General features: G+C 38.3%; 1 protein-coding gene across 1 annotated transcript in view; it reads right to left on the minus strand.

Annotated features, from left to right (window-relative positions):
• The window catches only part of LOC124605698 (DDB1- and CUL4-associated factor 10), a 69,656-nt gene extending 47,192 nt beyond the window's left edge, over window positions 1-22,464 (minus strand). Inside the window, exons 1-3 of the mRNA XM_047137558.1 lie at window positions 22,446-22,464; window positions 21,579-22,050; window positions 21,388-21,501 (exon numbers count right to left, since the gene is read on the minus strand). Of these exons, the coding sequence (XP_046993514.1) occupies window positions 21,388-21,501; window positions 21,579-21,781 (317 nt within the window). The 5' untranslated portion in view covers window positions 21,782-22,050; window positions 22,446-22,464. The remainder of the gene's footprint in view (window positions 1-21,387; window positions 21,502-21,578; window positions 22,051-22,445) is intronic.
• Window positions 22,465-26,177: the final 3,713 nt, after the last annotated feature.

Raw genomic sequence — 26,177 nt, forward strand, 5'->3', positions numbered from 1 at the left:
AAAAAGAGTTACATGTAGTGACTTCAATATTAATTTTGTATATGACTGTGCAAGAAAAATGATGTTGGAAGATCTCCTAAATTCATATGATCTGATGCAGACTGTGTTTTCTCCAACCAGGGTGCAGGGAAACAGTAGCACAACCATAGACAATATTTTTATTCATTCAGGTTTTTGTGCTCAAACAAATGTTATAAATAATTACAAACTATGTAGAAAAACTACTCCAACGGCGAAGGAGAGTTTTTTAAACGTCGTTATGAACATGAGTGGCAGGATGTTTACAGTGCGGATAACAAAGATGACATGTACAACGCTTTCCTTAACACATTTCTCATGCTCTTTGAAAGTTACATTTCATTAGAACATTCTGAACAAGGTACTAGCAGTAAACAGCGGCCTGGGGGGCTGACTAGTGAGATAAGGATATTACATAGAACAACGTGAGAACTACATCAAAATGTTAGACGTAATCACAACTGAGCTACAATAGCTCATTACAAACAGTATTGTAAGGTGCTTAAAAGTGTTACTAGTAAGGCAGAGAGTACATGGTATGCAAATGGAATAGCTAATTCACAGGACAAAATTAAGACAATTTCGTCAGTCATGAAGGAAGTGTCTGGTCAGCAGTACAAGTTTAACAATATAAAGTCAGTTCGTAGCAAAAATTTTTCTGTTACTGATAAGTCTGATATATGTACAATATTTAACTATCACTTTCTGAGCATTGCAGGTGAATTAAATAAAAACTTACTTTCCACAGGGAATCGTGTTACACTCTTGGAAAATGCCCTTCCGAGATTGATGTCTGAAATAATCCTCTGTGATACTGACAAGGGGGAGACTGAGTCAATAATTAAATCACGAGAAACTAAGGATTCTCGCAGATATGATGGAGTACCTAGCAGAATATTAAAGTACTGTGCTGCACATGCTAATCTTGTACTTACCCATATTTGTAATTTTTCCTTTCAGAATTGTCAGTTTCCTGTATGATTAAAGTACTCAGTAGTAAAGCCACTTTTGAAACAAAATTTTTGAATGCTAGGTATCTTTTTTGACTAAATTAAGATATTTGTTTGAGTTGATCACAAAACATCGCTCCAGGAGTTGGAGCATTATGGAATATGGGGAGTAGCTTACAATTGGTTAACCTCTTACTTTAATAACAGAAAGCAAAAGGCCATTCTCCACTGTGCTGGGAATGGCTATGATGTGGGGTCTGAGGAAGGCACAGTTACATGGGGAGTGCCCCACAGATCAGTGCTGGGGCCACTAATATTCCTTATTTATATAAATGATATGCCCTGTAGTATTAGAGGAGATTACAAAATATTTCTATTTGCTGACAACATGTTGTGCGCAACGTCAACACCGTTTCAAATAGTGCAGTTCAAGAGAGAAATTCATGGCTTGTAGAAAATAAACTAACACTAAATCATGGTAAGACTCATTTTTTACAGTTTCTAACACACAATTCAACAAAACCAGGTATTTTAATTTCGCAGAATGGACATGTGATTAGTGAAACAGAACTGTTCAAATTTCTAGGTGTTCATATGGATAGTAAACTGTCAGGGGAAGTCCACATTCAGGACCTTGTTCAAAGACTCAATGCTGTCATTTTTACTATTTGAACAATATGTGTTCATATACCATTCAAAGTAAGTGATAGTGCAACACAAAAAGTACTCTACTTTGATTATTTTCATTCATTTATGAAGTATGGTATTATGTTTTGGGGTAAATCTTCCCATTCTCAAATGATATTTTTGGCTCAAACAGGCAGTTCAGGCAATAAATGGTGTAAGTTTGCAACCATATATATATCCAACCTGCATTTGGATTGCACCTCATTGACTCTTGTGCAGAAAGGCAGGCAGTATACTGCTGCATCCATTTTCAATAAACTACCACAGAAACTCAAAAATCTTAGCAGTAATCCACACACTTTCAAATCAAAACTGAAGAGTTTCCTCATGAGTAACTCCTCCTATTCTCTCGAGAAGTTCCTTGAAAAATTAAGCTGATTCTTGTGTTACATTATTGATTGTGTTTACTTAAACTTATTGCTTGTCTTTTTTTGGATTCATAAACTTTTATTTGTCTGTTACCACTTTTTTGTGTTGTAATTTCATGTACTGACATGTTCCAGGACCTTGAGAATTGCGCCTCAATTTGGTCCTACGGAATTAAACATGTAAAATAAATAAAAAATAAAACTCGGTCTGCAATAGCTGGGGAGCAAAAATAAGGGGATATTCCCAAAAGATGATCCTGTAACTATGGAAAAGTGTGTCCCATTACGAGAGCTCAAAGGACATGTATTGTCTAAATGGGCAAGATCCTCGAGATTTCGACCCCTGGAGCAAGTGGTAGCTGAGACCCACAGCGCATTGTGTGCACCAATATCCTGCACGAGGAAGAATGGACAGGAGAGTGCCCATAAAAGGTCTGTTGTTAGTGCATCTGCATTCATCTCTTCATGAGGTGGAAGATATAAAAAACACACTGCAATTTAACTGCAGTGTGAGAAATTCCACTGCAGCTGCTTGTATGGCTGTGATAGGACAGTAGAGGAGTGGCATCCGACATCAATGGAAACAGCCACACCACCCTAGGCCAAGTCTCCAGAAACACTGTACTTTCTGTACAGGTGGTAGCCCCTTTATGCATGTATAACAGTAACTTTAAAATGATTTTCTTGCTAGCAGATGCAGAACAGTCTCTACTGGAACAGTAGCTGTAATTCTTCCAAATATGCCTGCAACGTGTAAGACCCTGCGGGAGATGATTAGCACTGGTTGTCCTCCTTAGTCGGCACAGGCAATTTACCCAAAATGTCAGAGGGAATGTTAGGCAGTCTCCAGCTCTCCGGTTCTTCCATGTGGATATCAAGATCGTTGACAGTAATATCACATTAGAAAGTGAGGGAGCTCATCAATCTGAAAGTTTAGCCCATACTTAATTCAATTTGGTTTGACTTTTGTATGATGTCTTCCCTTACTTATGGGAGGAGTTGCTCATATTGGTAGGGGGGACAGCTTAGTGGCCTTCTGATGGTGTGCAGTGGTAGGTGACTGAGGTTTCAAGTCCAGTGTCAATGGATTCTGAAAGATTTCAGATTGAAGTATAGCTTTCCCTCCACATGTACACCGCCAAGCGCAAATACTCATACTTGAATCTGTGGTATGGGTTTGTGTGGAGGCATCACACTTAGCGACTTGTTTCTTAAGGGCCAAAGCAAAAGCAGTAGCAAATATACTAGAGATTGTATAGCTTTAAAAGCTTTTATAGCTTCACCATAGCGTATGCATCTCATAACTTTCAACTCCAGAATTTTCCTTTCCTTGTTATAAATCCCACACTTTCTGCTCCATACTGAATGAGCCCCTGAGCAGTTTCTGTACTTTGAAGGAAGTGTACAAGACTCACCTGATCCACGAGCTGAGCTGCCACAATTTCCACGTGTGGCTCTCATTATATACCATAGCTGTATGATAAAATTGTTGACTTTTGAAGCATCACGTTTGGTTGAGAGCAAACAGTCAAACCTCAACATTAATGTAACCTGCAAGGATATGTTCAGATAAACCCTGAATGTTAAATATTAGAACAAACATTGCAGAGTTTTCCAATGTGCAATTGACTTTCATCTTATAGTTCTGCACTTCCATCTTTCATGCAACTCCACTGGGTCCACTGCCTTTATATCAGAGCATGTAACTATGCCTTTCCAGAAGTTAAGGATGTCATGTAACTCAGCCACCTCGGAGTAGCCACCCAAGGCCTAGCATCCCAGAAGCTTAGAGACTTGGTTTGATGTTATGACAAACTTATGCCCCACTACTATAACTCAGATTTTTTCACAGGAGGACTGACCAACCTAGCTTGATGTGTACCTTTCTCATGGTCCAGATGGTGAAGCCATCTGAAGCACACAACATACTAACACCATGCCCAATGATGGTCTCTGAAGTATGCCCTGAATTCACAGCAGTCGCCAGCTGTGGAAACCCCACTGCTGGTGGGGCTCCCTGGGCAAAACACAGCCAACATTTTCCTAAGTCATGGAACACTCTTTGTCAGGCCCCTCTGCTGAGGCCTGTCTAGCTTAGGTGACCCTAACAGTAGACATGCTACCACCAGAATAGTCCTCAGTGTCACTGAGGCACACAAATCCTCCCACCCAGCACTAAAGTTAAGGGTGCCTTCGGTAAGGTGGTGTCCCCAGGAGGGTGGTTGTTCCTGGTCATATGTAAGAGAGGGCCTTAAGGCCCCAATCTGATCAGGTTAAATAAGCAATAAATAAATATTATTTCCAATTATGATCCGTTCTATAACATATGTATCCAGTGCTTTGTCAGCTATTTCTCTAAGCTTTAGTCGCATTTCTTTTACATGCTCCAGCCAAAGCTACATATTTCTTGTTTCTCCCTAAAATTTGACACTACTGCCTCTTCATATAGTTTACTGAACATGTTAATATTACTTGTCTGTCTCCTACAATGACAACAGGTGTGACTGGGAACATACATACACTAGTGAGATGAGGTTTACTCGAAAGTTTAGGGTTACATCTGAGCGAAAGTCTGGTGATCAATAAAAAAAGTCCAATAACAAAGCTTATGCCCATCCTTGCCCAAATAGTTTCATATGCAGCTTCAATTTCTACCTTGGTGAACCTCAGTTTTTTGTCTGCCTCCTAGATTTCCCATTAGGCTATTCTTTCAATATAAACTTACTTTACTATAAAAATCTCACTGCTATCAACTTTAGATTTCAGCCGTCTTTCTGTCCTACAGTCGAGTTGGTGTAAGATGATCCCTGACAGCTAGCAGCACTGTTGTCAGCTTTCAACTGCGAAATGCAGACAACTACTTTAATACTGCAAAGAGAAGAGGAGAATTGGTGGTGATTGGGGGGTGGGAGTGCCTCCTACAGCTATCATGGTGAGTCACCTAAGTTAAAAAGACCTTGTGTGCAACGAACAACCAGACTGCTACCTGAGTATCAGCCTCTGATGAGTATTGCCCTCTGAAGCCTTTAGGTGACCTTAGAATTCTCAATTCTACGATACATCTAGCATTCCGCAGCCAGCCTAGTTCGTCACAAAAACTTTCAAGTGTGATTCTGACAGTTAAACCAAACGGCATCCACACTGGCATATGAAGTGCACTAAACGCAAATTAAGTTTAAGTTTTGTGAGTTTAGATCCTTTGTTGGGTCAGGGCAATCAGCTATTCCTTCATTACTGTTTCAGCTACAATACTGGCAGGTTTTTTCCATTATCTAACACCTTAGCGTGTCTGTGACAAGCTTAAAAGTGTGAGTCGCAAGTTTGGCATATAATATATATCTCACGCCTTGTCATGTAAGTAAAATTTCTCTAGTTTAGTTTTTCTACTTTCAGTAACACAGCTGCTGTTTTGTGTATGATTTTGTATAGAAGTGGTCTGTACAGTATTTTTTAAGACTTCTTTTCCAGAACACATAAAAACATCACAAATGACAAACTTTATGAACTATCCTGTACGAATTCTGAAGCTAAAGTACAGTCTTCAGATGGTGATGATGACAATTCCAACGAAGAAGATGACACCACTGATTATACTAAGCATGATTCACAAAGTGAGTGATGCTTATGGGTGTTCAACAGCGAAGTTATCATGACCCTTATACACATTAAAAGAAACGAATGTGAATAAAATTACAAGGGTGATTTGAAAAGTTCTCAGAACGGGAAAAAAGTACTTACATCACAAACTTTTTTTATTTTTCAGTGTGTCTCCTTGTAGATTAATGCACTTGGTCTAACACCGTTCCAGTGCCTTGATCCCATCTCGAAAATGAGTTTCCTTCAGACCTGCAAAATAGTTGTCAACTTCGGCTATTAATTCTTCGTTTGAAGTGAATCTTCATCCACCAAGAAAAATTTTCAGTTTTAGGAAGAGATGGAAGTCTGACGGAGCCGTGGCAACAGTTCATACCTTAGTTCATGTAATTTTGCCTGGCAACGGCATGTGTGGGATCCAGTGTCGAAAGTTGCAGCACCCACCTTGCAGACAATTTTTTCATTTCTAATTCTTCACTTAAAATGTGAACACCCTTTCAGATGACATCTGGAAAACATGAGCAATTTCACACACTTTCAATCAGGGATCCTCCATGACCATTTAGCGCACTCTTGCAATGATTTCTGTAGTAGTGACACATCTTGGCCGACCACTGCGCGGATCATCATCTAAGCTCTCCCGACCAAATTTAAATTCATTTGTCCACTTGGCAACAGTTGAATATGAAGGAGCAGAGTCCCCCAGTGTATTCTGGAAATCGGCATGAATGTCGTCTTCTTTCATACCTTTCTTTACGAAGTACTTAATCACTGCTCGAATCTCAACTTTTTCCATCTTCACAAATCACTACCCAGGAACAACAACAGAGCCACAGCTCGCTTCCATGAGCACTAACGTGGCACGTGTTTACAGGCCACAGTCCAATGAATATCATGTGAACAACTCGTTGCACTATCGTTGATCTCTCGTGGTGATTAAAAGAGCTTTTCAAACCACCCTCGTACTAAAATGTGACCATGCACGCTAACAAAACAGGAAAGAATAAAATATGCTTTACCGGAGACTAAAACACAAGTAAAACGACAAAGGAGCTAAAAGGAACAGGAAAATGTCACTGGCTGAGCCAGTCACCCTGTTAACCATTAAAACCGTCTCCCTAAAATCTTGGAAAAAACATTGGACAATTCACAAAACTGTATAACTCACATTCGTTGGAATGTTATCTAAAACATATTGCAGACTCATTAGCAAAACAGTCACAGCCCACTCGTCAGAAAATAAAATGCAGTCCAATAAAACGTATTGCACAGTGATCTGTACAGCAAGAAGTCATGCACTAGAGGGCTGCGGCCTATACGAGGACAAGTGGGGAAACCTCATCCTATCGATGTGGGTGGAAGGAAGTACACCACGGACACATTGTGGACTTTAGTAAGTGGAGCTTACTGTCTGTCACTTCCAGCCATTCACCCCCCCCCCCCCCCCCCACAGATGCAAGACACTGGAACTCAACAGCAAAGTTATAGCATGCAGGAGGATGGTATACTGAAATACTTGAGAATCATGACACACCATGTTGGCTGCTACATCCGTCCTTTCATTCCCTGTGATACCCATGTGCCCTGGTACCCAGCAGAAAGACACCTCCTCCCCTAGTTGTCTTGTTGGAGGAGGGCATCCTGGATAGTTTGGACTACTTTATCTGAGGGGCACGAACATTGTAGAGAGTCACGAACATTGTAGAGAGTGAAGGGCACTCAGAGAATTGGAACAGACAAGATATTTAGTACTGGAAGAACATATTTAGCTCTGCCAGCATCTAAGCAATATCTCCAGGTTTTGTTTGGTGAAACCCTTGTTTCAGAATTGCTTTTATTGGTAAATGACTGTTTACCAGAAATCCTCCGGATGGCTTCCCATACATGTGTAGAACAAGTGGAATAGTTTATGGAGTTTAAGAAGGTCCACGATGACCTTTTCTTACTCTCCTTAATTACACGTCAAGCCTTGGCTCTGAGGTTGTCTGCTGTAGGGCAGCACTTAAATTGTCAAACAGCCGCACACCTGCACTGGGTTGCTGAAGTACAGGTCTCCTCTTAAGATGACCTGAGGACTTTGGGATGGTTAAGTCAGCGACACGATGGAACTCTCATGTGACACTGTTGCGAAGTTCAAACACAGTCAGGTGGCTGAACAGCGTCCAGTTAGCCCTGCTGACCATCCATTTTGGTGGGTTCTGATGAAGCAATCCTCCATTCAGTAGGTGAATGCAGATTGGGAAGTGGTCACTGGAATGAAGGTCGTCAATGACCTCCCAGTGAACAGAGTCGGCAAGGGCTGGGGAACAGAGAGATAGGTCGACGGCCAAGAATGACCCAGTAGAAGCACGGAAATGAGTGGGAGAACCAGTGTTTAGGATGCACAGCTCTTCAAATGTCAGGAGGCTCTCCAAACCTCGACCCTGAGGGCAATTAGAGGTCAAGCCTCAAAGGACATGATGAGCATTGAAGTCTCTAGAAGGGGAAATGGTTGAGGGATTTGTTCCATAAGATCTGTGAAAGCCTCAGACTCTACTGTATCTAGGGGAGGTAATTACAGCGAGCAAATTGTAAACCTCCAATGTGCATGAATTTCAACTGCAACTGCTTGCAGGTCAGTAGCCAGAGATAGAGCAGAGGAGTGGTGCACATTGTTAGCAAACACAGTAACTCCTCCCTTGGCCCTTTCCCCAGTCAGGTCATCCTACGATGGAGTGTACTGCCCCATAGGACAGATGCCTTAAAATGTATTCCCTGCAAACAAAAATTTGCAAAGAGGACACACCTGCAAAAACATGCAAAGGGGGCATACCCGTGCCAGGAGCTTCAGTTCTTCCACGTGTCCTGAACCCATTAATATTCCACTGGAGGATGAAAACCAACTACCACAGGGGTAGCACTTTCATCCTGACTTCCTGCTGTGGAGGGGAGCCCACAATGGGCAGAGGGTCTCTCTTGAGGCAAGATGACTGTCTCAGTTCAACATCCAGGTTGCTAGTCTCTAAAGAAGAATCAACAGACATATGAGAGAGGTTGACTGAACATCATCAGGCTATTTACTGCCCAATTCCAACTGTGGTGGACATTTTGCCTTTGATTTTTTCCCCTGCATAGAGTTTGCAGCCATAACAGTGACTGTGGTTGTGGTAGAATCAGACAGCATACCAGATGGAACTTTTGGAGGGGCAGGGAGCTTCACAATATTAGCAACCACGGCTTTTTCTGAAGTTCTGGGGGAGAAGGACAGGCTTAGAAATAACTGCAGCAGCACAAGATCATGGACAAACATAGGTACTAGTGCTGATACTAGCAACTTTCATTCGTGTAGCAGCCTCAGCGTTCGGCACTGACTCTTTAACAACTGAAGTGAAGGAGGCAGCAAAAGCTGGGGGCAGCATGGCTTTATACATTTTTTTGCCCTTATCATATGGGATGCATTTCAGTTTTAAGCTGTTTGTATTTTCCGTGCTTCCAGATACATGCTGCAGACTTGACTCCACACAGGGTGAGCTCCAGAGCAATTTACACACTTCAGTGGAGAGGAACAAGAGACACTGTTGTGGGCTGCCTTAACGCATTTGCCACAAGTAGCTTCTACATGACACCCAATAGTAGTATGCCCAAAGTGCTGGCATCTGAAACACCGCATTGGGTTGGGTACATAAGGGCACACGCTTAGGCAAAGGAAACCTGCCTACATGCTCAGGAAGTTTCTTGCTATTAAACATCAGGATAAAGATCCCTGTCCATCCCTGTCCACCCTCCTCATGATATTTTGCACGTCAGTTACTCCTTCTGGAGTCCACTCATCTTAAAAGTTCCTCACTGGAAATGTCCACCAGATTCCTGCACATCACATCATCTTGCTACAACTCAAGCTGGTGTGCAGCTATTTCAATGGCATATTCCCCCAGGTACTGCGCATTTCGTAGGTTCTTTACTTGTTGGGAACTAGCAGTTTCTGCCACCAGTGCCCAGATTTTAAATTGTCAGCAATGCCTTCCAACCCTCATTGAATATAAGAAGGAGAAACTTTCATGAAGCTGCTCTCTTTCCTCTTGATGATTAAAGCGAACACTCTCACTGCCAGCATGTGTCCTGTTACTAGACATGAAACACTTAGATTTCACTCCTGAGTCAGGAGGACTGGCTATATGAGCCCTCTTACTTGATTGGGTGTCAGTACCCACCAGCAGTCCACCCTTTATGCTGGGAGGAGGAAAAGAAAATTTCGGAGGATCCATTTTGGTCTAACGAGCAGCTAGGGAAATAACGGTCCACTCGGACAGAGCCCTGCATGCCTGAATAAGCCTTACACAACTGACATGCAGCAAGTTCCCCACAGATTGTCTGCTAATGACTGTTCACCCTTAACAGCCATGCATCTCACCAGCACGCAGCACACCTTGAGATTGACATGTTTTTTTTTAGAAAGGTTTATTCCATCCTCGCTATCCAGGCAATGAAGCCAAGATCCCCATTCCCTGAGATACACAATGTTGCACCACTGTGCCACATGGTGGTTGCTGAAGAATGCTCAGAGCTTACAGTGACAGAGGACTGACGACACTTACCAGTCCCCAGCTCAGGAACCCCAGGGACGCAGAGCTTTACTCGGCAAATTAATCCTTACCTGGGGGGGGGGGGGGGGGGGGTAAGAAGTAATAGTTAGCTTAAAAAATTGTGTGTCTTTCCTAAGCTTAAAAATGACATGTCTTTCCTAGGAAGAGACGAACAGAGTACATGGACGAAAATCTGCATTGTCAATAAAACCGAAACAAAACAAATCATGATAACACTTCCATTTATTACAATCAAGTTATAAATAGTGAGTCTTAACACAAACATCCATTTAATTTACAAAATAAAAGAAAAATGCTTATATCAAAGTCAGCATACTTTTATATATTAAGGACCCCACACACAATTCCACTAGAAGCAACCCATCTGTAGCAAATGTTGTCAATTACACAACTTTAAATAATAAAAAAATGCGAATAAATGAGATAGTACTTAAACATGGCTCCATTGAAGTGCTCAATATGTGGTAGATAGATATGGAGTTCAAAGTACACTGCATGCCCACCAAAATAAGAACGGAAGCAGTCACTCGAGGTGTAACGTATATTTTGTCCCATTCCACATTGCTGAATGCTCGCTTTCATTATGGAATTTACAGGACACTGTGTGTGTCTATAAAAGAATGAAAATGAATGACTGGGAAGGCAATCCACGAAACGTCCATCTACATTCAAATACATACAACTTTTATTCTTGAATGTCCAGTTTTAACACTAATGGTAATACTAAATGCATTTTAACTTTTCTACTATAGAGACACCTGAGAGTGATCTCAGAAATCAATACAAGACAAATGCTTAGTAAGATCCATCATATCAAAACAGCGAGTGATTTGTGTGGGAGGAAGAATGCCGACTTCTTTCCAAGTAACCTTCCATTCGTCATATTTTGTTGTTGGTAATTCACAAAAATATGCCTGCTTCTAACTTAATGTACAGCTTTCATCATTCGACATACCTTCAGGTATTTATGGAACATGAGACTTGAATGGCTACAGACTACTAAACATGAACTAAGAGAAAATGAAATAAGCCTTTACACACACACACACACACACACACACACACACACACACACACACACACACCTGAACATGAGGGTTGGGTAGTGGCAATAAATGCTGACTACAAGATGAAACCAAGTATCCTATGGTCAGTACAACATTGCGACAAAAAAATTTTAAGGGGGTCCAGTCACCTGACTCTCAGACAACTAGTTGTTTTAGAAGAACTTTAAGTCCTCTCAATGGCAGTTATTAAAGAATTAGTTACTGGTGAATCTTCTGAGTTGTATGGTTATTCATGACATTTTACACAGATCTAACAAGGAAAGGTCCCCAGAGGTGGGAGCAACTTTTTGAAACCAGCTATACGATGATGATGGTTAAGGTCTGACGTACAACACTCTGCAACCATTCACCCTGGTGGGCCCTCACTTACAAGTAATCAACAAAAAAATATTGGTATTTCACATGAAGCTCTACAGCTTTAAAAAAGTAATGTTCTACAGTTTGGTAGCATTGTATAACGATTAAGGTGCAGTCCTCATATACCAAAGCTGTGGGTTTGTAATGCCTAAGTTCCTTTCAAATATTTTATATTTATTTTATTTTTTATTTTTAAATCTTTATAAGTTGTGGATGATAATGTTGATTCAGTTAATTAGTTTAAATGTAACTTTTTATTTCTATCGTCCATCACATCATTTTAATCACTGTATTAACTTTTTCATTTGCTCTCATTTTTCTTCCTATCAGTCTTCTTCCACTTGGAAGCTTTATTCGTGTGATTTTAATAATATTTATAATATTATATTTTTGTCCATGTTATTGCATTCATTATTTCTCCTCCCCATTTTGCTTGAATTTAATTTTACTTATAACACATTCTTTCACTTAAATCTTCATCTGCATTACTTTGTCCACATGTAATAAGAATTTATGTTTTAAATGTTTGTATGGCAATTACAGTCCAAAAAATATGTACATCTTGTAATGAAAAATACATGTTTGACAACACTGCGCAGTCAATATACATAAATAGACTTTTTTCATCTTTTGCTCCCAAAGTAATAGATTGGTATTATCACATGTTTAAATATTATGACATAAATAAAGATAATTAAATTCAATATAATGGAAGGAAACATTCCACGTGGGAAAAATTATATATAAAAAACAAAGATGAGGTGACTTACCGAACAAAAGCGCTGGCAGGTCGATAGACACACAAACAAACACAGACATACACACAAAATTCAAGCTTTCGCAACAAACTGTTGCCTCATCAGGAAAGAGGGAAGGAGAGGGGAAGACGAAAGGAAGTGGGTTTTAAGGGAGAGGGTAAGGAGTCATTCCAATCCCGGGAGCGGAAAGACTTACCTTAGGGGGAAAAAAGGACAGGTATACACTCGCACACACGCACATATCCATCCACACATACAGACACAAGCAGACATATTTAAAGACTTTAAATATGTCTGCTTGTGTCTGTATGTGTGGATGGATATGTGCGTGTGTGCGAGTGTATACCTGTCCTTTTTTCCCCCTAAGGTAAGTCTTTCCGCTCCCGGGATTGGAATGACTCCTTACCCTCTCCCTTAAAACCCACTTCCTTTCGTCTTCCCCTCTCCTTCCCTCTTTCCTGATGAGGCAACAGTTTGTTGCGAAAGCTTGAATTTTGTGTGTATGTCTGTGTGTCTATCGACCTGCCAGCGCTTTTGTTCGGTAAGTCACCTCATCTTTGACAATTAAATTCATATACACAAAGATTCAGAGTGGAAAAAATGTCAAGAAGGAAAAAAGTGAACGCCATTGAAGAAAATAATACAGTGATAAAATTATGTGACAAGGGAATTTTTTTTAAAAAAAAAACCTTAACTGAACAAAAATAATGATCAAAGTCATTTCAATGAAGATTTAAAAATTAAAAAGTTGATAGCACCAATAGCACCTGTAGAGATCCAAACCCACAACCTTAACTGTTATGCAACACAACCAATCTGTACCACATTACTTTTTTTGAAGCTATAGAGCATGACATGAAAATCAATTTTTTTTTTTCTCACAAACACCTCTCGTTGTGAGCTGGACACATTTAGAAATGCTCCTGGAGAGCCCCTACAACTTAGACAAACCATGAGCATCTCTGAAGATCTCTAATGCAACTCTGGAAGAGATGTCAGAAATGAAAACGTATCATGGACCAAAATCATACAATCTGGAAGATTCACCAGCAGGTAAGCTGCCCAACTGGGAAAGGCTAAAGTGTGTGCTATCAAATAATTCCCTTCTGCTAAAAATGAAGAGGACAAATGTAAAAATATTCAACTATATGATACTACAAAAATACAGCCATCCCTGTTTCACACAGGCAAACAATTAGGAATCATTATAAGAAATGGACTGCAGGGACTGTTTTCACAGCAAGGGAAGAACTTAAAACGAGATATGAATATTACCAGATTAATGAATCTCATGTTATCCACATAGCGCTGAAGATTGCTTTTACCAAAATGAAGTCACAACTTCAAATAATACCTCTAAGGCCATGTGGTGCCACAGAAATGACAACAGGGAAGGTTCAAATTACCAAATAAATGGACACTTTCTTCAACAAATTATCTGAAGTCCTTTGAGACGCCCCAAAACTATCATCATAATGAGTTGAGACATGAATATTAACACAGGGGTTGAAGGTGAAATTAATAACTTCCTAAACATTTTAAGCACTTTTGCTAACTGCTGCATGGATATCAAAAATTTCACCATCAGTCTTGGACCAAGTACTTACAGACACTGACTCCAAATGTTGCAAAGTATTTATAAGAAATCTTGGCCTTTCTAATCACTACCGTCAATTAATACAGTTAAATACAGGTTTGGTAAAACCCACAAAACAGCAGTCTTCTACAAGGATCTTCTTAGAAGTACATACTTTCATAGGGCATTAGCAAAGCAAACCTTGAATGAAGCGTATCTGGGAAACAATGTAAATGCTAAGTTCTCTAAATTCTGCATTCTGTTTAAACTATTATTGTTTTATTATTATTATTATTATTATTATTATTATTATTATTATTATTATTATTATTAGACATTTCCAAAAGTAGCCACAACATCAGCAGCAGCTAATGAGAATATATAGATGATTGTGGGTATTCGGAAGTCCTCCAAGAAATTCAAATTTCTCAGTTCTTTACAAAACCACTACAATAATTCAGTTTCTAAATTAGTATCATAGGTATAAAAACTGTACAGGATGGTATTACTTGCAAAAAAACACACACACACACGCACACACACACACACACACACACACACACACACACACACACACACACTCCATGACAAAACAATATGGCAGAAACTAAAAGCAAAGTAGTATGGGATGTCATGAAACATGAAACAGAAAAGACAAACAAGTACAATACATTATAAATCAAAGATAGGCGTAGAATAGCAGAAAATCCCCAGAAATTGGGAAATTTTGTAAATTATTATTTCTGGTATTGTGGAGAAGTTCCAACAAAATCTTCCTAAAATACATGTAGCACTCACACTGACTTACACAGCAAGAACAATAGTGGTCTTTTCCATATCAGAGCTTGAAGTCAGGAAGATAAAAATAAGAAGTCAGCAAGCACAGATGATGTTCCAGTTTCTGTTCGGCCTAGAAGCCCCATTGACAAACATAATAAATAAGTCCTTCAGCTGACATTTCTCCAGAGCATCTAATACTTGCATGTGTTGTGCCCTCGTTAAAGAAGGGTATTAAAAATAGCAGGCAACTCTACTACTGTATGTGTTCTTTAAAAGTAACTGAATCCATCACGCAACAAAAAATAATGAGTTACATGAATAAATGCAACCTTTCTAACAAATTACAGTTTGGTTACCGAAGAGGGACAAGTACAGTACCGGCCATTAGAGACTTCACTAAAGTGCTACTCCAAGGTCTTGACACAGATGTCTGCGTTACATGCATGTTCTTAGAACTCATTCAAGACTTTTGACACTGTTGAAAATAAAATACAATATAAGCTAGTTGAAAATAAAATACAAGATAAGCTAGAAGCACTAAGTGTAGGAAGGATTCCAAACGAATAGTTACAATCTTACCCGAAAATCGGGGTGCGAAAGGTACTTTTACTAAAACAGCTGTCAGACAAGCACATAAACATAGGTATTCCTCAGGGTAATGCAATGGACAATGCTGGGCACAATATGGTGCTGAGCACTACAGCATTTGCTGTGCTGCATCTTCATCACCACAGGGTCTTCTGTATTTATTATCACTAATAAGATCCTAAAATAAATTTTAGCTGTTGAAGTTCCCAAAACCAGATAACATTACAAAGAATCACATTTCAGAATTTTTTTGTGTGATCATTTCGAAACAAGGCATTACACAAAGTTTTGCATCACACTGTTTACAGCAGTAATGCAACTGAGTAGTCTCCTCACAAGTACGTGTTATTTTACTTATGATTTAACAGTACTTGGAAAGTGCCTTGCTCAGAGCCACAATGGATTTTCTTCCACTGATCAACAACCTCCTGATGCTTTCCTTTCTTGGTGATATGTCCGCAAAATCTCAAATTAGGCCGAGGTGAAATTCGGTGAGTGAAGAATTCTTTTTGGCATGAACCTTGTAAATAATGTGGGAATTTAACACACACATATCTAAGGAGTGAAAAAACAGTATTTTGTACCATTTCAGTGTTTTGCGAACACATTCTGTTGACATCTTTGCCCACTGCACACTTGCTGTAATCAAACACACATTTCAGATTAAATTTTTCAGTGTTAGTTTGGAAGTCCAATTTCATAGCTGATTTCATTGCAGCTTTACATATGTCATCAACATACATACATCTCTCCTGTCACGCCACTTCAAAACCATTGTAATGTTTATTAACCCAAATTCCATCTCACTACAGTTTGGCTTCAAGTTCTGGCATACCTTCACTGTGCATGCAAACTGTACCCATTGTAATTTTTGTTCCTTATTGCAAATAGCTGAACAGAGATGGACTTCTGTACCAGTAGTCAACATATAGTGTGTGCTTTATAGCATACACTTACGAGAAATCTCGAAACATATATATACAACATTAGCACTCCAGGCTTGGTTAGCTTCTGTCGCACGCATGTGCTGTTGGCACTGAAGCCATGACAACTGTGGGCAGATATGTATGTTGCCAATAGTTAAAGTGTTAACACATATCAATGACCTCCCAGAGGGTATAAGACATGGAAAAAAATTCTCTTTGCTGATGGTAGCAACATCATAGTCACTGATAAAACACCTTATCTCCTATCAGCTAAAGCAAATAAAGCTCTCAACAATGTTTACAGCTGGGCACTGTGTAATAAATCAGCGGTGAATATTTAAAAACAAAAAAAAAAAAAACAGTATGTACTTCAGCATGAATAGGGAAAATAATTCTGTCACATCAAACGTAGATGAGAATTCTACAGATTGTGTAACAAACACAAAGTTTTTAAGGGTGAATATTGCTTCTCAATTAACTTGGAATGAACACACAAAGATACTGGGGAAAAAAGTCATCTGCATGTTTTGCTCTTAGGATTCTATTATCAGTTTGTAACTGCCAGTGTTTTGTGACGACACACTCAGCTCTTCGATAAAGGATAATTTTCTGGCGATTGAAAGACACAAAACACGACAATTTTTATGCTACAAGTGCTAGGCAGGCTCATTCTAAGGAACTGTTTAAAAACTTGGATATCCTTATTGGACCCTGCGAGTATATCAACCATCTGTTGCGCATATATGGAGAAAAAAAAACATTACTACCTTCGCTAACAGTTCTACACAAACCATGGAACAAAAGCCAGTTTGGACTTACATATATCAAGGAAAAACAAAAAATTCAAAACATCATTTTCTATTAGGGAATAAAATCTTACAACAAATTTCCCACGGAAATCACCTCAGTCATCAGTTTTTTTTTAGCTGGACCTAGGAGAGGCCATTAAGATGTACACGGGGTACAATTGCATGCATATGAGCCAGGAGTCAGTTTTCCAAGCAAGCTGAGTTAGTTCTAAGGGCATAGCAGTGTGTTCATTGTCCAGAAGTCACCAGCAGGTGTCTTAGTTTATGCAGCAAGGAAGAGCAAAATTAAGAATTATTATAAGTTATCTGGAGCAAATTGTGTGTGAATCAAAGAACATTGTAGAATAGGGACAAACCGACTGTGAAAGTGGACTTGATAAGACAATGACATAATATTCGGGAATGCGAAGTTTGCATCTATCTGGCAATCTTGACTTAGGTTTTCCATTATTTTTCTAAATTATTTCAAGTAAATGCCAGGATGGTTTCTTCATCAAAACCATAGCTGACCACCTGCCCTATCCTCATAAATGAAAATTATATACTCTGTGTGTGTGTGTGTGTGTGTGTGTGTGTGTGTGTGTGTGTGTGTGTGTGTGTGTGTGTTTTTGAGCTATTTATTTCCATTTTATTACCACAATGAATCCAGTATCATTGTCAGATCTTTGTTGAATAAATAAAGAGGGCAGATTGCAGTAAAATAACACTGCAAAAGGGAGGAAAGGAATAGAGGGATTCATATGAAGTTAGTAATATTTTTAATTAGCAATGTGCTGAGGTATTACACAAACTAATGGATAATACAAATCTTATAACGAGAAGTTCAAACAATATTCCCAGTTTAACAGAAAGTATTTTCATATTTCTAGCAAGTGAAACGGAGTGTAGGTATACAAAAAATGGTAACAGAAAATGTTAGATGAATAAAATGGAAATTTTTGGATGATTTCTTGACCTAATACAAAAAGTTAGTAATTATATAGGCCTAATGTGTGAAGTTGACGTTATGAGTCCATAGTTGAAAAACAGACTGATACATGAAGACAAGTTATATAATATTAACAGTTATGAAATGGATATATTGCTACTGATCATGAAAATGAGTTGCAGACATGCACAATGAAGAGACTGTCTCACACACTAAGGTTTCAGCCAAAGCCATCTTCATAATAGAAAGGACAGCTTGAGTGACCAGTTATGAGGAGTGCCCACTTGTGTGAATGTATGTGTTTTCCCTTCTTTTCTGAAGAAGGCTTTGACTGAAAGCTTAGGTGCGTAACAGCCTTTTTGTTGTATCTGTCTGCAACTCAACATGTCATCTTTAAGGTGAGTAGCAATCTACCCTTTTCATAACTGTTGTTGCTCCAACCTGGACATTAAACTGTTAAAATAATAATATGGACAGTACTCTGAAACAATAATGCATTCGAAATTAAATTGTCCTATTTTGCTGACCAAGAACATAACATACCAATACAACATTTATGAATGATTACCGTATACTTTCATCTAACTGAAAGTTTCCCAATAAATACTCTTTTACACAAACAACACCGTAAGATCATAAAAAACAGATCGCTACTCGAAAATAAATGAAAATGTTATGATAATTTTAGCCAAACAGTACTAAAGATTATATAGAAATTAGACATTAACCTTCCAAAATAAAATTAAGCAGTACATCATTCAAACCAAGCAACTACTTATTGTAGGTTTTTGCTGGCATATGAGAAAATTTCTGTGATTCTCTCCTCTCCCCTCTTCACATCAACTTCCTTCGAAGCATGGATTAGTGCAAATCACATTTAAAAAAAAAATCGGCGTTTACATTTCATATAAAACTGCTTCTGAAAGTGTCTTCAGTGTGGCAGACCTTTGTGACTTTTTTGTATATGACTGCTTTGCTTATGTCTATGACAGTGTTATTAATATTGGTTGTTAAGTAGTTATCTGTGTAAAAATAAGCATTTTAGTACTTGAAAACAGTTTATATATCCCCTTGTTTTCCCATACCTGCAGATAATTTGTAAGACAGAAGCGTCCGATCCCACGTGTCGGCTTTGACCCGTGACGTAAGGGTGTTGTCGTGTGTGACGTCATGACGGCGCGGAGTTTGGTTTGAGTGTGGCTGTCTCCAGTTCTGTTTTATCTTATTTTATTTACTTTTCTGATCTGTTCGTTCTATCTCGTGAGGGGTTTTTTTTTTTTTTTTTTTTTAATTTAGAAACACTTATTACTTATTTTAATTATCTGTTTCCTCGAATTTCTGTTTTAGTTTATTATATCTTTCTGATCTGTTCGTTCTACGCCGTGAGTTTTTTTTTTTTAAAGACAAAAAACACTAATCAGCTACTGAAGCATCTTTATCTTCTATGGGTTGCAGGGGTTACGACCCCTGAGGAGGTGGGTGGGTATTCATGCATGGTCGTCTTCACTTACACGTTGTAGCTACGCAAGGCGTCTAAATTTGTTTATATTTAGTTTGCCCCCCACCCAAAACACCCCATTTCCCTCGCTTGTCCCGTTAGTGTCATTAGGCTTCTTGTGGAAAGTGTGTGTGTTTGTTTTTGTTTCCGCCATATTTGTGACGTCATGGGTCAAAGCAGACGGGTGGGATCGGACGCTTCCGTATTTCCACAAACTGTATACATTTTGTTTAAAACAGTATTAATGTGACTTGTCTATGGACAAATAAACTACACCTTCCCTATCCTCATATACTATATTTCTACATTCTATGTGTTTGCATCTTTTGAGCAACTAATTTTAATTGTATTACCATGAACATTCTTACATTGTTATTAGATGATCTTGGATGAATAATTACATACACTACTACCAACATTACTATTACTAATGAATGGGGAAAATCGACGAACCAGCCTTTTATGTCACGTTCTTAAGGTGGCGGGCCATTACAAACTAACTTATATTACTACATTAAATGGTGAACAACTGGTTTAGTCATATGTATGCCTAAAAACAGGCTTACATGTTATGAGGTCATGTTACAGTAGCTTCCTTAGCAGTAGTCATACAAGTTTCACACTTTTGATCTAATGTCATTTCATTCAATTCTGTTCAATTTTATTCACCCCTTACATCATGATCATACAGTTCTTGTGCATATGATACAAAATATGTCAATGCGATTAAGTGATCTTCGGGTTGATTTATGAGACAATCAATGAATACAGCAAATTTAGAAACTATGTGGTACAGTGTTTTAACTACATTTCCAGACAAAGTAATTTTATGCTGATACAAAATAACTTATTTGATTGTACCAGAATTTCAGTAACATAATGCATGTACCCACAATAAACATTACCTTTAGGAATGTACACTACAAAGCTCATTCCCATGCATCTTATGATTTATAAAATGTAAAAGATATGTGGCGTAGAAAACACACCAATGATTCCTGTCAGAGTATGTTTTTGCTTTATAAAGTCATATCCAGGAATCTTTCACCAAAATAATGTCTTTCAAACTAATAAAACAATGCATCTCGTCTCACTGTCAAGTTGCGATCCTCAAAAAATAAAACTCTTCAAGAGAAGAATTTCTGATTGTATACCTTGAAATGAGTTTGGCAATACACTGTATACTCAATCTACACAAAAAACACACTACATCCAATGATATGACAAGACGACAGAATAAGAAAGTACATAAATGAAATTTCATAGCATCTTCACATAAAAGTACCACAATTACAGAAAAATATCCTGAATAACATAATCCAACACAGTTTACATGTTTTGTGTAATGAATGAATGTGCTCTCAGGTAGCTAACTGAATAATGCTTCTGAACCATCATTTGATTTTACTGATGTCAACAAGGCTTACAGACAAAGCTCATTGCAAATGAAACCTTCATAAATTACTTGAGAACATAATGATAAAAAACTGGAATGAAAACATACTATGCTGAAATTTGTTTATAAACAAGAAAAGCCTGCATCAAAACATTATATAGCTTACAGCTCAAACCAACAGTAGGTCATGAACACATATATACAGAAGAATGTCTGATTCTAGCAATCAGAGAGAGTGGAGTAACAAAATTATCTGAAACATACAAAGAATAACAGGAAGTAACAATCAGAAGTACTTAATGTGATATTGTTACATTCCTTCTTGGATAACATAGTGGATAGTTTTAATTTAAAAGAAAATCAACAACAGAACTACATGTATTGCAATTTAGCACCTTAATGTGCTCCATGATACTCGACAGTAAAAACAAAATTCATGCAAATTTTAAAGTGATACTCAATGCCTACATTTTGATCGAAATTCTAGACGCAAGGCTGTCTCACCTGACACAGTTGACGCAGTCACGATGTGCATTGTCCACTGCATGTATTAACTTTCTGCACAAGGGATCAAACATTAAAATGCTCTTCTTCTCACAAGCTGCCACGAGTAGGGAGCTGCAAAGTAAACTAATTAGTTTCACTTAATATGGTATTTTACTACGAAGTTACGTCGAGCGATAAGTTGCTCCTACCTATCGGGTGAAAACTCCAAATTAAAAACACCACCGTGCACAGCATTTCTCAGATGTTCACTTTGGTCCCAGCCATTACAAGGCATAAGAGAAGAGTACAGTTCTTTCGAAAATCGGTCACTGTGTCCCAGTGGGAAACGATGACCAAGTTCCCTATGGTGTAACCATGAACTGTGCAAGCCTCTTGCCTTAATTTTTGGCATTTTGGAAATTGTTGTCTAATTCACTATTATCACTACAGCGTTCTCCCTACAGGACGCACATTTGCTTACTGGATTCACAGACTGTCAATAGGTCAAGTCTTGACTCCACACTTGCACAGTGAACTATAGACAATTTGTTGGTACCATTAATTTAGTCTCCTCTCTATAACACATGTTGACAATTCCGCTCCATGTTTGCGTCAGAGATCTTCCACAGCCAGTTGTTTGAATCACATATGGTCAAATGTATCGATAACTGCAACTGTCACCTGAAAGCGAAAAAGCTTATAAGCATTAAAACACACAAACATTCAATATTCGACTAAATCGACGATGATAATAAAGATGTGAGAAGCTGTCATTCATAAAACGGATTGGATAAACTTAATTGCACTGCGTAGAAAGTTCGGAGAAACACTTTATCTTGGCGAATGGCGAGCGTTACCGTTTGTAAACATACAATAAATGAAGAAACATAAACTTATTACAATGATTTTCAACAAACATGGTTGTGGAAGCGTATTAGCATTCGAAAGCGCGATAAATGCCTGGGATAATACACAGAGCTTGGGTATATCCAATATGAAGCGTGAGACCACACAACACAATTAAATACTATCTGCGAATAATGAATACTGTCGAAATATTGTATTATGTATACTACCGAGTATCGGTTGTTAATTAGGTAACATGATGTCGGATGTACACTTAACGAGCGTATTATTTTATTGCAGACATGAAAGTGGCTTGTGTTCGGCACTAAAGTAGAAACACCCGCAAGAAACAGAGCTAGTGGACTTTATTTACATGTTACTAATGGATTGTAAAAATAAACAAAATGATACGCATATTTACGAGCGTTTCATGCAGAAACACCGTGGTGGAATAGCATTTTGCGACGCGATAGATTACGCATCGCCCTAAGCTGCGTTACTTTAAAAAGACTAATCTCTTTTGGCGTATTGTTGTACTTATGTTTTAACAAGACTTCCAGTGTTCTGTTTCAGGCCCGTGTATGTCATTTGTATAGTTCTGATGTGTGAATTGTAGTGGCAACGTATTATATTGTAGTAGCTACTTATAAAAGTAGTTGTGACTCTCACCTGCGGTAACGATGATAGCCTACTTTAACTATAGGAGTTTTTCTGTTGCTGTAATTACGAATCCCTAGTTGGCCTACTCAGAACTATAGGGGCCTACTTTTTTTTGTGGAAGATACTCATTACTTCGTCACAGAAAGAATTTCCCAGCAATCTGCTTTTAGAACTTAGGAGTAAATATGTTATGTCATTAATTCTATGGATTAGAAGAGTTTTCACAGTAGTGATTTAGATCAGCTTTGCAATTATAGGAAATTTTAAAAGAATTCTTCATTTTACAGGTTTTTTTTATATATATTTTTTTATATCACTTATCTCAGAACAATACCTGCAAAGTAGCTCAAACGTCTGTATCACATTTGGGGGAAAAAAAAAAGACACACCGTCTTACATACCGACTGATTCTGCTTTTTATTTTATTACGCTGACACACTTGGTTAACGTTCCTAAGTTAATTTCGCAAGAGCGTTGTGGTTCACAAGCCCATACTAAATATTCTTCTGTAGTAATACTTGTCATTACAAAGTGCAGTACTGAAACATCACTCCTTATTTCCAATGGATACATATTGTGATTACATTAATTAACTTACACTTTGGTCTCCTGCTGACCACTTCTCTCATAGGCCTACAAGTTTCTAAATTCTTAATAGTGGTTCAATATCATATCAACACTCACTAAAGAAAATGTTTGTATTACGCAAGTAGCTAGGTTTGGAACTGGATTAAAGACTTTTTAACAAGCCTACGGTATAAGTCAGTTCAGATAGAAAGTCATTCTAAGATACGCAGATAACTTCGGATCATCTCAGTGCTGTTACTTTAAATCTGACATATTGTTGACTTACTGGATGGTGATAGGATATGAGGACACTACAGATTATGATGTAGCATCAGTGTGATTAAAAATTCAAGAGCATAAACATTAAATCTTAAACTGACAGTTCAAATAATGTAGTAAAAACATTTTTGAAGGTGGTAAGAAGGGGACTGACAAATATTCAGAGGATACAAACAGTACTGAAGTGTGACATAATGACAGCATAATAGATGAAGATAAAATGGTTGCCAATATCTTCAGCAGTCGTTTTTGACAGGACAATAGCTGTTCAGATTTGTTATAAGAGATCTGTAGTTGAAGCCGTGAGTCTTCTCCAGAAGTCAGTGCAGAACAAAAGTAGTCCGTTGCATGTACCCTTATATCACAACAGAAGAGATTAAAAAAGTGATAAGACAAATGAAAAACAAAATGCCACTGATGTGGACAATATATATGTATCAAAGTTCATATACATCTGTACTATGCAAACCACCTTGAGGTGCATAGCAGAGGGTACTTCCCGTTGTACCAGTTATTAGGGTTTCTTCTCATTCCATTCACATATGGAGCACAGGAAGAATGATTGTTTGAATGCCTCTGTGCATGCAGTAATTATTCTAATCTTATCCTCAAATCCCCTTGTGAATGATACTTCAACAATTGTAATATATTCCTAGAGTCATCGCCGGCCGCGGTGGTCTAGCGGTTCTGGCGCTGCAGTCCGGAACCGCGGGACTGCTACGGTCGCAGGTTCGAATCCTGCCTCGGGCATGGGTGTGTGTGATGTCCTTAGGTTAGTTAGGTTTAAGTAGTTCTAAGTTCTAGGGGACTTATGACCTAAGATGTTGAGTCCCATAGTGCTCAGAGCCATTTGAACCATTTTTTTCCTAGAGTCATCATTTAAAGCCAGTACTTGAAATCTTTTTAATAGACTTTCTCGGTATAGTTGAAGTGTGTCTTCAAAATTTTTCCTGTTCAGTTCCTTCTGTATCTCTGTGACACTCTCCCATGGATCATAGACCTGTGACCATTCGTGCTGCCCTTCTCTGTATACAGTTCATATTCCTATTTGGTGCGTGTCCAGCACACTTGAGCAATCTTGTATAACCAGTTGCACCAGTGATTTGTGAGCAGTCTCCTTTGTAGACTAATCACACTTCTCCGATATTCTACCAACAAAGCGAAACCTACCACCTGTTTTATTCACAACTGAGGCTATGTGATCATTCCATTTCATATGCCTACAAAGTAATATGCCCAGTTATTTTGTATGAGTTGGCCAATTCCAGTTGATATTATATTCACTGATATTGACATTATAGTATAATATGATTTTGTTTTTCTTTTTGTGAAGTGCTCCATTTTTCTTTTCTGAACATTTAAAGATGTTACCTTTCTTTGCACCACTTTGAAATCTTATCGAGATCAAACTGAATATTTATTCAGCTTTCAGACAGCACTTCATCATAGATAACTGTGTCATCTGCAAAAAGTCTGAGGTTACTATTAATATTGTCTGAAAAGGTCATTATTATACAATATGAACAGCAGCTCCCCCCCTCCCCAACACACTTCCCTGGGGCACACTTTAAGTTACTTCTGATTATGACTCTCCATCCAAGATAACATGCTACATCCTCTCTACCAAAAGGTCATCGATCCAATCACAAATTTAACTTGATACCCCATATGATCTTACTTTTGACAGTAAGCGTAGGTGTGGTACTGAGTCAAATACTTTTTGAAAATCAAGAAATATTGCATCTTCCTGACTGCCTTGATCCAAAGCTTCCAGTATGTCATGTAAGAGAAGTGAGAGTTGGGATTCACATGATTGATAATTGTGGAATCCATGCTGGTTGGCACTGAGGTCATTCTGTTCATGTTACCTTATTATGTTTGAGCTTCTAATATGTTCTAAGGTTCAGTATCAAGCATATGGGATGGTAGTTTTGTAGATTACGTCTACTACCCTTCTAGTAGATGGGTGTGACCTGTGTTTCTTTCCAAGAACTGGGCACTTTTTTCCCGTGGGATCTACAATACGTTATAGTTAGAAGAGGGGCAAACTCAGCCACAAATTCAGTGCTGAAGAACTGCTATAAATTTATTCTTAAAGTTCTCCTTCTCACATTACTGAATCTGTAAATCAATGTACTGTCCCTAATAGACTCAAATATGCTTGTCAAACCACTCTTCAAAAAAGGCAAAAAAAGCTGAGGCTTCCAATTACCAGTTATTTTCATTGCTACCAAGTCTTTCTAAAACTCTGGAGAAGTTTATGTATGTGAGGATTATGTATCATGTTAATACACACAACATCCATAATAAAAATCAGTTTGGATTCCAAAAGGTTATTTTAAATGAAAAAGCCATGTTCTCATTTGTTAACAAACTCATCAAATTAATCAATAAGAAAATGTGACTAGTTGGAATCTTTTGTGATCTTTGTAGAGCATTTGGCTAAGCACAATGGC

This window comes from Schistocerca americana, chromosome 3, assembly GCF_021461395.2.
Source record: "Schistocerca americana isolate TAMUIC-IGC-003095 chromosome 3, iqSchAmer2.1, whole genome shotgun sequence".
NCBI classification, from domain to species: Eukaryota; Metazoa; Arthropoda; class Insecta; order Orthoptera; family Acrididae; genus Schistocerca; species Schistocerca americana.